At 42.3% G+C, this 17534-nt stretch overlaps 1 protein-coding gene and 1 long non-coding RNA gene across 3 annotated transcripts in view; one reads left to right on the top strand and one right to left on the bottom strand.

The window, feature by feature from the left end:
- The window catches only part of LOC141542630 (uncharacterized), a 68597-nt gene extending 66204 nt beyond the window's left edge, over window positions 1-2393 (bottom strand). For both annotated transcript variants that reach the window (XR_012482221.1, XR_012482220.1), the window contains exon 1: window positions 2073-2393. This is a non-coding gene — a long non-coding RNA (uncharacterized LOC141542630). The remainder of the gene's footprint in view (window positions 1-2072) is intronic.
- Window positions 2394-2521: 128 nt separating this feature from the next.
- Window positions 2522-17534, top strand: part of CMTM7 (CKLF like MARVEL transmembrane domain containing 7) — a 54280-nt gene continuing 39267 nt past the window's right edge. The window contains exon 1 of the mRNA XM_074267187.1: window positions 2522-3030. Within this exon, the coding sequence (XP_074123288.1) occupies window positions 2836-3030 (195 nt within the window). The 5' untranslated portion in view covers window positions 2522-2835. The remainder of the gene's footprint in view (window positions 3031-17534) is intronic.

The raw sequence follows: 17534 nt of genomic DNA, 5'->3' as shown, positions 1-17534 counted from the left end.
CTCACTTCTAATGCAGATTAAGGAGGAAGATTCCAGTCCCACCCATTGCCTGAAAATCTTGCCCATTCTTATTAAAATAATTATGAGGAATTCTGGGAAAAATCACAACGGCTATCCACTAGTCATAATTGCTATTTACATTCATTCTGAGGCAATGAAGGGCCAAAGAATGACCAATTGGGGCTTGGTTGGGGACCTATAGTAGGCCAATCAATGGTAGCCAGAGTAATTAAAGCATAGTCCTTAAGAAAGTAATCTAGCTAGTAAACCCCAAGATCTCTTGGAAGATTTCAGCAATCCAAAAACCAAAATTTACATTCTTTTGGGCAGAGCTCCTACAGGTAACAGTATGATACCAGGAAGGAAGGAAGGAAGGGAGGAAGGGAGGAAGGGAGGAAGGGAGGAAGGAAGGAAGGAAAGAAGGAGTGAAGAAGGGAAGGAAGGAGTGAAGGAGGGAAGGAAGGAGTGAAGGAAGGAAAGAGGGAAGGAGGGAAGGAAGGAGGGAAAAAGAGAAGGAAGGAAAGGAGGGAGGGAGGAAGGAAGGAAAGGAGGGAGAGAGGAAGGAAGGAAAGGAGGGAGGGAGGAAGGAAGGAAAGGAGGGAAGGAAGAAGGAAGGGAGGGAGGAAGGGAGGGAGGGAGGGAGGGAGAGAAGGAGAGAAGAAAGGGAGAGAGGGAGGGAAGGAAGAGAGGAAGGAAGGAAGGAAGGAGGGAAGGAAGGAAGGAGGGAAGGAAGGAGGGAAGGAAGGAAGGAGGGAAGGAAGGAGGGAGGGAAGGAAGGAGGGAAGGAAGGAAGGAGGGAAGGAAGGAAGGAGGGAAGGAAGGAGGGAGGGAAGAAAGGAAGGAAGGGAGGGAGGGAGGGAAAGGAGGGGGAAGGAAGCAAGGAAGGAAGGAAAGGAAGGAAGGAAGGAAGGAAGGGAGAAAGGGAGGGAAGAAGGAAGGGAAGGAGGAAAGAAGGAAGGAAGGATGAAAGGGCTGTGTTATACAACTGACTAGTTCAATTGGGTCCTCAATAGGACAGTTCTCATAGGCTTTGTCTTTTGTTCTCAAAGAGGACCATGACGGCAGGGAGATGATGCTATGACATGCTAGTGAGTTGGATTGGAGTTAGAGTGGGCAGTGCAAAGTCACCAGACTCACTTTCTTCTCCAGAGCCACCCGGGCCCAGTGTAGATCAGGATTGGATTTGTGTATATGTGAGACTAGGTTAAACAGGTTCTTCTCTACCTCAATTTTTACTTATCCTTAAGGATGTTAACCCACTCAAACTGAGACCTGCTTAAAAAGCCTAAGGCCTCTCCCTGCATCCAGGGCTATCTCCTCTCATCCTCATCTATACCAAGAGGAGCTGAAGAAGAAAATGAGGCCGTGACCTTGCATAGCCTCCAACTCACTTGCGTGTCAGGGTATCACTTTCCTGAGTTATGGTCTTCAAGGAAAGGACAAACCACCACTACTAAACAACAAATTTTGCCCCAATTACTGCTGGCTCTAGAGAGGCAGTGGGGTATAAGAAACAGAAGGCAAAGCTTTGAGTCCAGAAGACTTGCCTCTCACCCCTACTCCTTGTGTGACCTTCCAATCCTCTAACAATTCCGCATCCAGACAACTTTCTGAAACCATATACAGAAGGAGAGATGATGTAGTTTAGTTTGGCGTTTACCAAACTGCGCTTTTAGAAAACCCTAAAATTAAAACCCTCCAATTAAAAAAAAATTCAAGAGCATTTTATTTTCCCCTCACACGTCCAGCTAGTTTTCAACATTCATTTGTGTAAGATCTCCTCCAGCTCCAAATCCTACTCTTTCGGTTCCACGGAAGTTTGTCCAGCCTTTCTCCCCCTCCCCCCATGGATGGGGACCACCCTAGATGTTGGTTCTCTATCCCACAAACTCTGTGGAAGGGAGGCCAGCTACCTACGGGTCCTATTGATCAATAACCAAGGAAACAGTTGGGGGGCTGTCATTTCTATCTTCCCTGAGACTCGGGAGCCCAAGAAATCCCTCTGGAGACAACCGAAAGGGAGGGGCCATTTGGGAGCCTCCTCTCCCCTTTTCTACTCCCCAACTACTTACTTTTTAAATGGCTTCATCTGAGGCCTGCTAAGTACCAACATCCCCAGAGTGTAGTAAATGGTGGGAGGCGGGAGCCGCTGCGCCCCAGAGGCGGGGATCTGGCGGCCGCAGAATTCGGAGGCAGCCTGGGGCTGCACCCTGTGGGCCCTCCCAGCTCCAGGTTCCTGGGCCCCGAGGCCAGGTCCGGGGCTGGCCCTCGGGGGATCCCAGAGGACCTAAATCTGCTCAGCGGTGACCTGCGGGACCTCCGCTCTCCCTCCAATTCTCCCAAGGATTCCGGGGCTCGGACTTTGGGAGTCACTCTGGGATAGGGCAGGCGGCCGCCCCCGCCCCCGCCCCCCCAGCTGCTCCCTCAGCTGCTTTTCCCGCCCCCTACCCCTTCCTCGTCCACATCTGGATCCTGTTCCGCCCTAACCAGCTCGGGTTCTTCCTCCTATAACCCCGCCCCCTCCTGGGCTTAGGAGCTAGAGAGTCGGCCCTCTGGGGGGCTGGGGACCCCGCGCCGAGTCGGGGTCGGGTCAGGGTTAAGGTCAGGGTCAGGACCCAGACCAAATCGTCCCAGCCGGAGGCAGGCTGCCCTCACAGAGTCCCAGGCCCCCCGGGAACTTGTCCGCGGGACCGCCCCGCCCCCGCTCCTCCTTGGGGCGGGCAGCCCAGGTCCCTGCCCCTCCTTCGGGCGTCTCTTCGGGTCCCGGAGCCCTAAACCGGCGGGCAGGCTGGCCGGCAGGCAGGCTGGGGCCGGTGCTGCAGCCGCGCCTGGCACATGGACCCGCGGCCCCCCAGAGCCGGCGCCATGTCCCACGGCCCGGGGGTCATTCGCACCACGTGCAGCAGCAGCGGCATCGCCGGAGTGGACGCGCCCCCGTCGGGCCCGGCCCCCGTCCCGGGCCCTTCCGAGGGGCTGCTGGCCCGGGGCTACCCCGCCACGTACCCCGCCTTGCTCAAGGTGGCGCAGATGGTAAGGAGGGGCTGGGAAGCGCCCTGGGTGAAGTGAGGGGGAGCAGAGACCTGTGGGGCTCCTCGAAGCATCCGCGGGCCGCTGCCCCCCCGGGGTCCCGCACAGCCGCGGCCACCCCCACCCCCCAGCTGGAACCGCGCATGCCGCCCTCTTCGCCCATTCCCCGGCTACTTTCCGCGAAAGGAACTTCTCTTTCCCTCCTCCAACCCCTTTTTCCTTCCCAGCCTCCACTCTTTTGTCTTCACCTGGAATCCTTGGGGCAGAGATCCCGTCCTCCCCACCTCCCCATCCGCCAGCTGGTCCCCCCTCCCGACTCTGAGTCTTCCCCCTCCCCCATTTCCTCCTGGCGCGTGCTACGGCGCCTCCACCCTATCTGAGGGAAAGCTGTGGTTCACCTGGAGGGACTTGAAAGGAAAGGGCCTCTCCCTTTTGTCCCAAGTCTTCCCCATTCCCTCCAAACAAGAGGGTACTAGGTTTGCTGCTAAGTTTTCCAGTCTGTCTTTCGGTCACGGTAAACTTGCTGCCTTGGGGGACCTTGAAATCTCGTTTCCTCAGGGAGCTAATGTGGGGGATTCTTGCTCTTGTAGCCTCCACTCTTTCTGGACCTTGAGCCAGTACCTGGGTACGGTGAGAGCTGAATGGCTCTTTTTTTGGGGGGGAGGGGGTCCTGGGAACCAGGGAGTGTGCCAGGTTTGGGGGGAGCAGAAGAGCAGAACAGAGAACTACGTACAGAACAAAGCACTTCGTGGAGGTGATGGGATCCCGATTAGGACCTGGCAATTGTGAAAGCCTGAGGCGTTTCAAGTTTCAGAATCGATGTCAGTAGGTCGAATCTGCTGTTAAAACCACCAGGAACAGAATGCGGAAAGCTGAGTTAGGTTCAAAGAGGCTGCAACTCCTGGAGGGTTTTGTTATTCAGCTGTTTCGGTCTTCGTCACCCCTTTTGGAATTTTCTTAGCAAAAATACCGGAGTGCTTTGTCATTTCCTTCCTTAGTCATTTTACAGATGAGGAAACTGAGGCGAACAGGATCGAGAGACTTGCCCATAGTCACTCAGTTAATAAGTGTCTGAGGCTGTCCAAACTTCTCCTTTCTTTCTGGTTCCTTTGCTTTCTCTTTTCCTCTCCCTCCTCTCCTTCAGGTCCATCTATTTGAGCTCACTTTTGAGGTTTAAATAAAAATATCTCTTTTGAGATGGTGGTCCAATCTTGCCTTGGGAAAGTACATTTTGTCCATAAGCTGGTTTCCCCCCCCCCCCCCATTGGAATGGTGGGAATAAATGACTGAGGAGGATGGGACGTGAAGGGATTGGAGGGTGGTGAGAGGCCGGGACTGAAAAGCTTCATTCAAGTTGTGACTAAATCTCAAGCATTTGAGTAGCCCTGCTCAGGAAAGAGGGGAGGAGAAGTTCTGAACGGGGACAAAAACAAAAGATATCAATAAAATTCTTTTTTAAAAAATGTTTTAAAGAAAGCTAACTAGAAACCATGTCTACAGTTACGTTGTAAAAAAAAATTAAAAATTAAATATACATATTTTTGTTTTGAATAGCTCAAATAAAAAAAATTATAAACAAGGCAACATAACTTTCTTTAGAACCTTTTTCTTTTAAACTTTTATTGAATACAATAGATATCTGATACAAGGGAAAATGCACCAGAAATAACCTTGCGCAAATAACTCTCTGGGCCTCAGTTTCCCCCATCTATGAAGTGAAAGGTTTGTATCAATGGTATTCTAAACTCCTTTCCAGCCCTTAATCTGTGTTCAAAAATTTCAGGAATGAGGATGAATATGTGCTTCTTTGTAAGGACTCTGTAACTCTGGGATGAATTAGTGGAGTATGGAAAAGCACCTTCTTCCCCCTCTCTCTCCCCTACAGAAAATAATGGCCTCAGTGAATCAAGGAAGCACTAACTCTGCCAATAAGCTCTCTAGCAAAGCTTCTTAAACTGTAGGTCATGACCTCATATGGGGTCTTATAACTAAACATGGAGGTCGTGGAATTATGATTTATTATTGGTAATTATTTGATTTGTATACTTGTTTTATATACCTATGTACCCAGGGCTGCTTAAAAATTTCTGGGGGAAATAGAGGTTGGTAGTGGGAAAAGTTTAAGAAGCCTTGTTCTATAGGATAGAACAACATGAGGATTGATTGAGCTAGTGAAAAATGCTCCATGCTTCTCCCCCCACCCCCAATCCAGACCAGCTCATGCTTAATTGCTCTCTGTGACCGTTTGCAGGTGGCAAAGAAAAGCCTCCTTGTTCAGAAGACAGAGAATAGAACTTTCTAAGGCTTGAGGAGTAGTTTTCACTTGGATCTTTTCTGGGTTCCCTTCTTCAGAACACTTCAGTCCACTTACAGGATTCCCCAATAGCTGTATGCTTGGGGCAGAAGCCATGAATGAAGTTCACTGACTTGGAGAAACATCCAGGATTTTTACTGTCAAGTTTTAGTGATTTAATTACTGCTTAGCCAAGATATTATAATAAGTAGGTCAACTTTGTTGATGATAGGGAGTAGTGATTGTTTCATTCTTTGGATTTGTATCACTTCCACCTCAAGTACAAAACAGGAAGTCAATAGGTGCTGTATAAATGCTGATTGATTATTTAGAACTCTGGTGAGAAATTTTGTGGAAGAGAGAAAAGAATGGCTCTCCAGAAGTCCTCAGCAATGGGAATCATTCACACAATCAATTTCACTGCCACCATCCCTTTCAGTAGCTAGAACTTCAAATTTGCTGGAGGCCAGGATTTCTGGCAATGTATGAGTGTGAGCTATTACTATTCATGCAATGAGCTTTTATTAAGCATCCATGATGTCTCTACTTCATGCTAAGCACTGGGGTACAAAAATTAATATGTCTCCCATCTTCAAGAGGAACAAGGTAGACAATATGTACGCAGAAAATTAAATATGAAATATGAAATATTTCCGAGAGACACTAGCAGCTAGAAGGATTATTATAGACTTTTTGTAAGATGTATTACTTCACTGTGAACTTTGAAAGGAGCTAAGAGTACTAGGAGTTGGATCTGAGGAGGAAGTGCATCCCAGGCTGAGGGGATGGCCCATTCAGCAGCATGCCAATGGGAAATGGAATATATAGCACTGGAGGAATAGGAAGTAAATCATTGTTATAATTCTCACAGTGCCTAAAAAAGCTGCCCTTAAGCCTAATGTTCCTATAAGAGTAGGGAAGCCCCAAGATTAATAGCCCCCTGAGAATTTTCTTTCCTGCCTGTCTTCCCTCATTTAACACGTTTATTAGTGAGTAACAAAATCATGCCCAAATGCTTCTCCTTTTGCAAAGTCTGTCAAAATCAAACTTAAATCCAGTAGAATGGGAGCTCTTTGGGGGCAGGGAACGTATGTTTTTATCTTTATTCTCCCTAGCCCATGTTTGTTTGGTGCATAGTAGATACTTAATAGTAAGCAACTAATACACACAGATTGATCAACAAATATTTGTCCCACAAAATTTTAGGAAAACCCCAAAATCTTTCAAAGAATCATAAGAAAAAGTTAGAGGATTGGATTAGGAGGATTTTCCAGCCTCAAGATTTGACATTGAGCAGCAGATGACACCCTATTTACTCTTCCTATCAGAAAGAAAGCTCCATGAGGGAAGTGGATTCCTCTGTCTTGTTTTGTGTCCCCCATCATGGCACAAAGTGAAAATGAAATAATCTTTTGCCCCCATTCCTCCAGCTCTTTGGTATCCATACCTGGGTGGTCAGTTCACTTTGTCACCCGAGTTTCCTCCTATGTAAAATAAACCGGTGAGACTAGCAGGCTTCTGAGATTCTCACTTACTCTAAATCTTTGAATCTTTGAAATCCATTCACCAAAGCCAGCAGCAATGATCTACCCTCTTTGCCAGCTGTGTCCCCACTTCACCAATCAGGCACTGATCCAAAGTAAGAAGTTAATTTCCTGCTTGAGCTTTTCCAAAAGAGGGAAGTAAGTCTTCCTTCCAGGAGGTCCTTAGAGTTGAGTTCCTCTTATCTGAGCCAGAGATGGAGAGCCTTTGTCAGTTTCCCAAGAAGCAGCCACCAGACTTTTTATCCCCGAGGAGGCTTCTCTATGTGGGTCAGTGTGTTCATCTAAACTAATCTCCTAGAGTTCTTCCTTACCCACCCCCAATCTCTCAGTGATAGATCTTCCCAGGCACCTACCAGTTCTCCTTCCATCTGTTTTCCTTTTTTCTGCCATCTGCTAGCCTTTTCCTGGCTCAGTGATGAGGGATGGAGACTCTTGTTTGACCCACTGCCTGCCAAATACCAGCTCTCCCTTTTCCTCTTCCTCTCTCTCCTCCTTCTTCTCTTTTTGTCTCCACTTTCTTTTCTATCTCTCTCCTCTTATCCCTCTCTCTCTCCTCCCACTCCATCTATCTCTGTGTCTACCTGTCTGTCTTTTTTCCCTCCACTTTCCTCCCTATCTGACTCTGGCTCTGTCTGTCTCTCTGCGTGTCTCTCTGTCTCTGTTTTTCTTTCTCTTCCTCTCTCTCCTCCCTCCCCATTTGTCTGTCTTTCTCCATATTAGCCTAGTGACTTTAACTCTCTCATTACTCACTCTCTGGCAACTTTCCCTCAGGATCTATGCAACTCTGACTCTTATCCAGCAGTTGGGCTTACCCCACTTGGACGCCACACAGCTCTGGTTTCTAGATCCTCTCTCACTTGCTATGTGCTTCTGGCAGACACTACCCTGAGCCAGAGTTATCCCTGTGAAAGAAGCTTGATTAGCACAGTTGGTCCTCAGATTTTCTCCAATGACAAAATATTTAACCTGCTTTGAATTTGAATAATCCAGAGTCCCTTCATGGCTTTCCTATTTCTAAGGACAACTTCACAATTTTCCCTACTAAGCTGACTTTATTAAGACTCCCTTCTGTGCAAGAGGTCCATGGATTTCAAACTGGAGCGAACATTAAGACACCATTCACCTCAAGTTTTATGAATGAAGAAATTGAATTTTAAAGAGGTTAAAAAACTTTAGTAAAATCACAGGCTAGTGGGATTTGAATTCAGGTTTTTCTTATTTCAAATATGGTAGACATCCACTCTAGTACTAGTCTATCTCTCGACAACAGTCTGCCATTATGAAGCTTATGTTCTAATAGATATAGACTTTCAACAGAGAAATAGAATATGATTTGTGGAAATACAAATCAGCCAATTTGGCTGGAATGGAGAATTGCGAAGGGGAGCCCCCATTTCTGGAAAGCTCTCCCTTCTACCCACTTTCTGACTTCTTCAAGTTCCAGCTGAAATCCCATTTTATATCAAAAGCCTATTTCCTCTGAATTCTAGTGCTTTGCTTTGGATATATTAGTTTACATATTATCTCCTCTGTTAAGTTGTAATCCCTTTGAGGGCAGGGACTGTTTGCCACTTTTTGTATCCCTAGAACTTAGCACAATTCCTGGCACATGGTAAATAAATGTTTATTGATTGATTTATTGATTGGCCTAGCTCCTATAATGGCCCTTAATAATGAAACAAACTGAGCAAGAGACAATTTAAAAGAATTTATTGTAGCATCTAAGGCTTTGCACATTGAACGGAGCCTGCCACCAAGTTCAAACCAAGTACTATTTTTAAAGACTAGCTTCTCAGTAAGAGAAGACAGTTCTCCTAGGTGCATATTTCTAAAAGCAAATGGACTGGTGTTATCTGGAACACCCCTTTCTAATCTAGAGAGATACCAATTTCTAACATGAAGGTTAAAGGGCATCTGGCCTTTCTTGCACTTTGGTTGGTACCTACTGTGACTGCCCTACCTTCAGATTGTTACATATTTGGGTCGCTCCTTATAAGACTGGCAACAAGGGGGGTGGGAAATCATGAATTCACTTAGCTTAATGGCAGTAACTAAATTCTACCCAATAACTCCCTCATTTGGTGCTAACCATACTTATGATACAACACCAGAATCAGACTTATGTGGTTCCTTTATCCTAATCTTGGCAGCTGTAATTTAGGAATTAGTTTGGGAATCAAGGAAGGCACAGATAGCACACAGTTCCTTTGAGAACCTGCAACAGACCCTACAAACAACAGATACTTTAGTCCCGAAAGATCTGGGAGCCAAGAAATTGGCCATTCCTGTGGGGATCAGGGCTCCCTTCCAGGCATTCCAAGGCCATCTGGGTATGGACATCACCAAAGTTGTCCAGATGCTTCATTCTTGAGCTACAAGAGCACACTCCTTCCTCTGCCAGGAAGAAATCCAAAAGCAAACCTTTTTTGTAAGGCTACAGCTAAGAGCATGGACTTCAGGCTTAGGGTATTCCACTGCATCTATAGTCTCGTTAACAAATACTTGCAAAATTTTGTTCAGACTAGATCATCACAGTTTCTTTTAGTGAAGAGTTTGACTCTTGACAAGAAAGGCAACTAGGGATTGCACAGAGGACTCCTGCATAAATACCATGCACAAATCATGACTTGACAAACATGCAGTGCAAGGACCTTGATTCCTAAAATGGCATTAGTGAAAGTAGAAACAAACAAAAAAAATAGTTTACAAAATAGGTGACAAATCCATAATATATCTATGGCTAATATAAGCAGATGTATAATGTGTGAATAAAGAAGCCCAATACAGCAGTGTCCCTTAAGTGTCCTTAAGGACTATTAAGTCATTTTGCACATCCATAATATTCAGGGATCCATAAAACACTTCCTGTACATCTCCCAAATTGCTGCATATGGACAAGGCAGGCCTGTGAAGGTATTTCCTTAACCATCTCCAGGTTTCAGATTACTTGCTGAGATGTTCTAGTTAATTTACTAAATTATGCAAAGTCTTATTACTAATAGAACTACTAATCTTTTAGTAGATCTTTTCTGATCTATGTAATTTCTATGTAAATGAGTAAGGATGTCTTCTTACTGCCAAAAAAATCAAGAATATGACTAAGTCCTATTAGTAATAAGACTTTGCATAATTTAGTAAATTATGTTCAAAACTAATCATATTGTAATTGGTTCATATAGTAAAACTCAATTCAGATCTTTTGGATCTACTCCTGTTCTTGAAAGGAACCCACTAGATCCTGAATTGGAGAATGAGCACTTTTGTCCCTGAATATTATCACACTGATACCTCAAAATAGAAGGTGGAAGACACACGATTTTAAAATTTGTTACAATTATTAATGCATTTTTACATATGAAAGCTTAATCCAAATATTTTGAGAGCTTATTTCTAAACATATTCAAAATCAATATGATTCATTTTAAAACCTTTTGAAAGCCTTTGTTTATATGTGTGTGCATATCTCTTAGTCTTTAGATTAAAGACAGTTTAATCTTGTTGCTTTCTCAGAGTTTGCTCTTCCAGATTTTTAAACACTTGTATATCTTTATCTTATCCCTTTTTTGAAGATACAGATATGGAGTTGACCAGAAATTCAGATTAAAGAAGTAAGGTCTTTCAAACTTACATCCTATAATAGTAACTCAGATGTTTTAATCTTGATGTGCAAGTCAATAGATCTTGTATTACCATGATAAAACTGTCACTGTTCACCTGCTCTGATAATGGAAATTTGCCATAAAAGGGGAAAAAAAGAGGGACATAGTTATGACAATATCAAGACTATTCCTTCAAAGGCACAGACTGATGCAAGCCATAACGGGAAAATCTTCCCTTAGGTCTGTTTAATTTCAGGCATGAGAAATATTTAATAGCTCATTGTGTCCCCAAGTTCCATATTATTCACAGCATATCATAGCCAGACTTAGAATTAACCAGACAGGAAAATTTCCTGTTAAGAAAAGAAATAATAGGGGCAGCTGGGTGGTGCAGTGGATAGAGCACCAGCCCTGAAGTCAGAAGGACCTGAGTTCAAATCTAGCCTCAGACACTTAATACTTCCTAGCCTTGCTGTGTGACCCTGGACAAGTCACTTAACTCCAATTGCCTCAGCAAAAAAACAAACGAACAAATAAATAGAAAAGAAAAGAAATAATATAGTGGGAAATTGAGTCAAGTAGCTCCAACATTTGTCTACTCAATATCATCCACCTGTACCAGTTTTCAGGCCAAACTACTTTTGAGCATCTCATTGTATCCCCCATGAATGATGGATTTATTGGTTTAAGAGCAATTCAGATGATCATACCTGAAATCAAACTCGGGTTAATGTCAAACTACAATTCTACACAATTTTAATTCAAATAGCAAATTCACACTAATTATAGCTTGGGCTCGAGGTATTGTTATTTTTTTCCTCTCGTGTTACAAGAACAGCTAACACTAAGCACATATAAGGACATCTCATTTATTCTTCATTTATAATATAAAAATAACTACATTCTGAAGTTCTACATATACAATGAGTACATAATAGTTGATGACAAATCTCAGAAAACTGCTGACCACAGCAAGTCCCCAATCTTGTACTGCTTGCTAAGCCAAAGCAAAAGGAAGTCTTTGGTTATAAGATTTATTTTTACCAGTTGGCTCAAAGATGTAATTTGGGGACTTGAGAATTTTACAACATGTGGTCTATAAGGCTGATGAGATCTTATGACTCCACCCAAATAGAAGGTTCCAAGGACCCTCACAGAAAAGGATTAATTTAGAAAGATAACCTTTGCTATCCCCCCCAAGAATTCCTTATCAGTATTATCCATTTTTAAAGTAAAATATATTCAATTACATTTTAACACTATTCAGACATTTTGATCACATTATTTTAATAGCTTAATTCATAATCTAATAGCTTACAAAAATAAGTTACTCTTCTAACAGCATTTCTGATACAATGGTTTCCCAGATTTCACAATATAAGAAACATTTCAGAAACACAATAGCATGTAATTAAAACTTGAAGCAAAAAACCTGTTACCATTCAGATGCCATCAATTCAGTTGAATGCATTTTCTAATTATCTTATATATAGAAAATGTAATTGGTCTTCTATGCTAATCACATCTAAAAACTCAGTATAGAGTAATACAGTATGGAATAATGACATTCAATTAGAGACAATAATAGTAATTAACACTTATATTTTAGTGGTTTAGCATATGCCACGTACTGTGTTAAGTCTATATCTTGTGATCCTCACAGCATCCCTGGGATGTGCCAATATTATCCCATTTTACGTTTGGAAGAGCTGAAGGCAAACAGGTGAAATGACTTGAAAATCACACAGTTAAATCTGAGATTAGTTTTTAACTCAGGTTTTCTGATTTATTTAATTTCCAAGGGTGTCTCTTTACTGCCCAAAAATCAAATGTATTTTGCATTAAATTCTAATTAAACACAAATATCCTAATAGGATAACACATTTTACTGTTTTTTTTTTAAAAGATCATATAATTTAGTTTCAAGACAAAAGCTTCAAGTGAGATTTGGGTTTACAATCTCAAAAGATAATTTTTTTAGAAGCTCAGTTTTCCTCTAAAAGCTACCTGCATCTAAAATTTCAGAGTCCATAGCTTTTAGTTAGTAAAAGTTATAACTTGACAGACCAGTGGCCATCTGAAATTGCTAAAAGCATTTCTTTAAAGTTTTCTCAAAGCTTTCTTATCTCAATGGAGCCAAACCTTTCCTAACTTCTCTTCAAACTCTCTTATCCTCAAACCTTCAGTCACACAGGCAGTACAAAACTGACTTCGGCTTTCTTTAACTTTCCACCTATTTCCTCTTATCCCTACTTGCTTAACCTTTCTCTCTTCCTTTCTTGTTACACTCCTCCAATGGATTTAAATGAAAACCTTTTCATTTCATTACCTGACCAATTTAATTCTGCTGACCCATTGCCAATTGATTCCTACAAAACAGGAGGGAAACTATCTCCTTCCTTTTTTGGGTCTGTCTTTATCTTTGACTTCTCCAACCTGGTTGTTAAGGCAGAAAGAAACAATCTCACAGATTTCCTCATTTCCTACTGAGTATTTGGTTAGTGATCAGTGGGAATAAATAGTTCTATTTCTAAATTTCATTAGTCTTCTCCTATTCCTCACCCTTCTAAGTTTCCTGACCATATTATCATATAGGTAACTGTATTCTACTTCAGCCTTCCCAAAAGATTTTCTGCTAGTTTCCACTCAAATCTGTGCTTCCAATATTGTGAATGTTTATCACCTTGGATTTGGTTGGAGTTTACTCACAAGTCCCTTTTTGGATTTCTAAGTCTTCCTTTCCATTCTTTAATCCCTTTTCCAAAGTCTTTTCCTTGGGATTCTGGTCTTTGTCATATGATAATAAAGGCAACTTCTGTGCCTCAGCAATTAGGGCAACTTTTGTGCCATTTTTGTTAGGCTATTGAAGTCTTATGTTTATATCCACATTCCTGACTAATTTCCCCCCTAATTTTTCTAGTCTATACTGAACCTCATTACTCCATCATGGACATAACTGGCAGAATCTTTCCTATCCCAAGTTTTTGGTGTTTTTTTCTATTTTTTTTGTTTGGGTTTTTTTTTTTGTTGTTGTTTGGTTGTTTTTTTTGGGGGGGGGGTTTACATCTTGGCTACCTGGAAATCTACAGAAGGCTTGCCTTTTTCCCTCTTCCCTTTGGAATACTTGCTCTTTCGTGCCTACAATTCCATTTCCTTACCAGCCTCTTCCTTTCTTCATGCACAAATGAGAAAAAAACCAAAATTTGGGTTTGGGGAAATCCCACGATAAATCAAAGCTATGAGTTGAGGAGAAAAGCATCTTGAATTGAGATGACAGGGTAGAAAACCTCCCACTCTGGAGGAAGTCTAGTCAATTTTTCATGCAAGAGATTTTTAAAATACCTTTAGGTGTTAAAGAGTAGGAGGATACAATATGAGGTTGCAAGGCCTGGGCCCTTGGCCATCCCAGCAAGGGAAGTCACTTTTTTTCTGACTGTTTTGCCCTTCATGCCATAAATCCCAATGGAAGGGGGCAAGGAACTAGAAGTTAGAGATCCAGTTTGAGCTGGGCTCTCCAAGGCAACATCCCTGGGTGCAAGGACCTAGGTGTGGTTCAGCTCAATGTAATCAAGAATAAATATCTTAACAATAAAAATATAAGGACATTATGGAAATTCTCACTTTATGTGGATCATTGAAGGGAGTGTCAGTCCATATATTTGGCATTACAATTTCTGTAAATATGTGAATAACTTTCTCTCTGGACCTACCCATTTCTTCTTTACTTTCCTGAGATTGCGGAGTTAAATTCTCCAAATTCTTCATCATGTCTGACTGAATGCTGGGGAAGTGCACTCCTGCCAGCCATTGGGTAAAAAAACCCAAACCCAAAATGTGGTGCAGACTGAATTGGAGGAAGAATCCCCAGTGATTGCCCCCAGCAAAGTGATGCTCCTGGCTGAGCTTGTCAGAAATTGTTAGAAGAAAATCTTTGTTCAGGCCTTGTTCTCAATAACGGAGCAAGCCCAGGAAGAGAAAGTTTAAAGGAATTTATTGTAATTTCCAAGGCAAAAGCTTATTAAATGTGAATGGGCACCAGGTTCAAACTGAGCCCAGTTTTTAAAGATGAGTTTCATAACAAGAAAAGACAGTCCTGATAGGTGCACATTTCTAAAAGAGGGATTTCAATTGTATCCAACTCTTTGTGACACCATTTGGAATTTTCTTGACAAAATATTGAAGTGGGGGCAGCTAGGTGGCACAGTGAACAGAGCACCAGCTCTGAAGTCAGGAGGACCTGAGTTTAAATCTGGTCTCTGATACTTAACAACATTTCCTAGCTACCTGACCCTGGGCAAATCACTTAACTTCAGTTGCCTCAGGAAAAAAAAAAAAAGACAAAATATTGGAGTGGTTTGTCATTTTTTTTCTCCAGCTTACTTTTTTAATGAGAAAACTGAGGCAATCAGGATGAAGTGACTAGCCCATAGTCATGATTTGAACCCAGGAAGATGAGTCTTCTTGACTTCAGGCCTAGTGCTCTATTGGCTGTCCCACCTAGCTGCTCTTAAAAGGGGGAAAAATTAATGGGTGATCATGGATTCACTCGAATTAACTTGGCTATAGTGGCTAAATTACTCCCTTACTCAGAAACTCAAGTGGCTCTCTATCATTTCCAAGAACAAATAACAAAATGCTCTCTAAAACCCTTCAAAAGCTTAAATTCGTCGTACATGTCTTCTTATACCTTGTTCTCCATTATCTCTCTACTCTGATCCAGTGATAGTGGCCTCCTAACTCCTCCAGGATCTCAGTTCTGGATGTCTTCCCCCTATTGTTCTGTTGGGCTTCAAGAAGACCGCCCAAAATTGGGGTTCCAGGCTGGTGTTGCGAGGTGTCTCAAAATAATTTGCAGGCTCAGACCTATCTCTAAGTCAAGGAGCAAAGTTTATTATAATTGTAATACTAGTTAAAGGGGGCTAAGTTCTAAAAGAATTAGCACAGAACTAGGAGCAAGAAGACAAAGTTATAGGAAAAAGAAAGATCAGGTGCTTCATTTCGTTGCTCTGTTCATTTTATGGAGTTAAGGAGAGTGGTCTTAGTATTGAATTCTATGGCTCAGAGGTAGAGTTGAGGAGTGGTCTGGTATGCACCTTGTTATTGTCTCAGAAACTTTATTACTGACCAACAGATTGTTATCTGACAGCCAGCATTGTGTGTGGAACTACACAGCCCTCCCAAGGCCAGGTGGCCTTGGGTTAAGACCTGGTGACATTAGGATTATTGCCACATCCTCCTCAGGAGTTATAGTACCATATCGATTCCAACCGGTGACCTTATTGGAAGAAACAATACAAACAAAAGAACCAAGAACTCCATTGACTCACTTTGAATGCAGGAAAGAGTTATTTGACATTTTTGCAAGAATGATATATCTTCATTCTGTAGAATGGGAACACACCTACAGAGGCCAGATCAAGCCTTTTTATGGGAATTAGTTAGTTCTTCTTCTTCCTTCAGGATCCTTATTGGTCAGGACCCTTTCCAGGTTGCCATTCTCCTTCATGACATATGTTTTAAGCAAAATGTGACCAGAGCAGTTCTTCCTTTGGCTCTTTGTGCTCCTGCTATTGGTCACATCTCCACTCTCCCATCCCTTTCGTGTTCAAGAGAAAAATTCCTCTTCCTTATCACATAGCCAGGCCACATTCTTACATTCTTTGGGGGGAAGGTAATCCTAGGAGGGGAAGGGTCAAGTAGAGAAGGGTCCTGTTCAAATCTCAAACCTCCCTGCTGACTAATCTCTGATGTCCTTGTGGGTTTCAATTTTCTAATTTGTTTCATTTCTCTCATTTAATTTTCATATCTGTGGAAAATAAATGCCCATCCATTTCTCATACTTACTAACATCCCAACTTTACTGCAAGTCTTCCCTAACCTCTTCTAGTTAATTATAGTTTATCCTAGATATAGTTGGATTTATATATGTTTTATTTCCCATTCCACTTACACCACGAGCTCCTCTGGGATATGGACCATCTTTGGCATCTTTTTTATCTTTATCATCTAAGCCTAGCAACACAGTAGGCACTTAATAAGTGTTTGTTGATTGTGGGAATGATTTTTCTGTTAAATGGTGGCTACCTTCTCCCTTCTTGGCTTTGGAAAATCCAATCTTTGGTTTTTGCTTTAAAGTCTCCCCTTTTTAATGGTTTGTTTAAAATAAGAGCCATTTCTTACTTTTCTGAACTTTGCCAAGAGAAAATGGAGATCTGAAGGCTAGTCTATTTTTTACTTTTCTGAACTTTTCCAGCTTAAGCTTGCTGAGAGAAAATGGAGATTTGGAAGCTAGTATAACTTGAGAAAGAAAAAAGCCTTTGGAGAGAAGTTCATTTGCAAAGCAAAGACAAAAGATGGAGTAGAGATTCCCAATCGAACTCACCTCCAGATTGGAACAGAATGAGTGGAAACAGCCCCTGACCTCAGAAGTTTTAGTATCAGATTCCAGCCTGGCTGAACCTGCTGCAGCCCATAGTCAAGGACCAGATGGCAAACCTTGCCAGCTAGGTCAGGAGAATCATTTTGCCAGGGGCGTTCGCTAGGGAATCTTACTCCAACTCAAAGCAGGGAACATGTTTTAGCATTTGGTTGGGGTTTTTGCTCTAGTAGGAATGTTCTTCCTGAGCAGACAGCTGGAAATAATGAAGTGATTGGAGACTGCCCACTTTAATAAAGTGCCTTTTATTTAAAAAAGTGTCTGCTAGTAATAGTAAGTACTTTCAGATTTATTCATGCTGGAAAATCTGTTTGGAAATCACAATCAGTGCCTTCTCCCTGCTTGGGTCAGGGACCAATTCTTTAGTTTCTCGCTGCCCAACACATCATTTATGTGTAAATCACATGATCCCAACACATCCATGGATATCATGTGAAGAAGAAAGAGAAAACTGGGTCTGCTTGAAAGAAGTATATATGGACTTGTTTTAGCTTTTTCTCCATTCAATGCCATGCTTTCTAAGAGTCATTTATTAGTTGTCTGTTATAGTCTAGATAATAGGCATTTTTCATCCATTTGGTTTTTACTGTGTAGATTGTAATCATTTTGATAATAATGATACCCTTTGATGCTAG

This window comes from Sminthopsis crassicaudata, chromosome 5, assembly GCF_048593235.1.
Source record: "Sminthopsis crassicaudata isolate SCR6 chromosome 5, ASM4859323v1, whole genome shotgun sequence".
NCBI lineage: Eukaryota > Metazoa > Chordata > Mammalia > Dasyuromorphia > Dasyuridae > Sminthopsis > Sminthopsis crassicaudata.
Note: the sequence above shows the minus strand (reverse complement) of the source record. Positions and strands in the feature narration are given on the sequence as shown.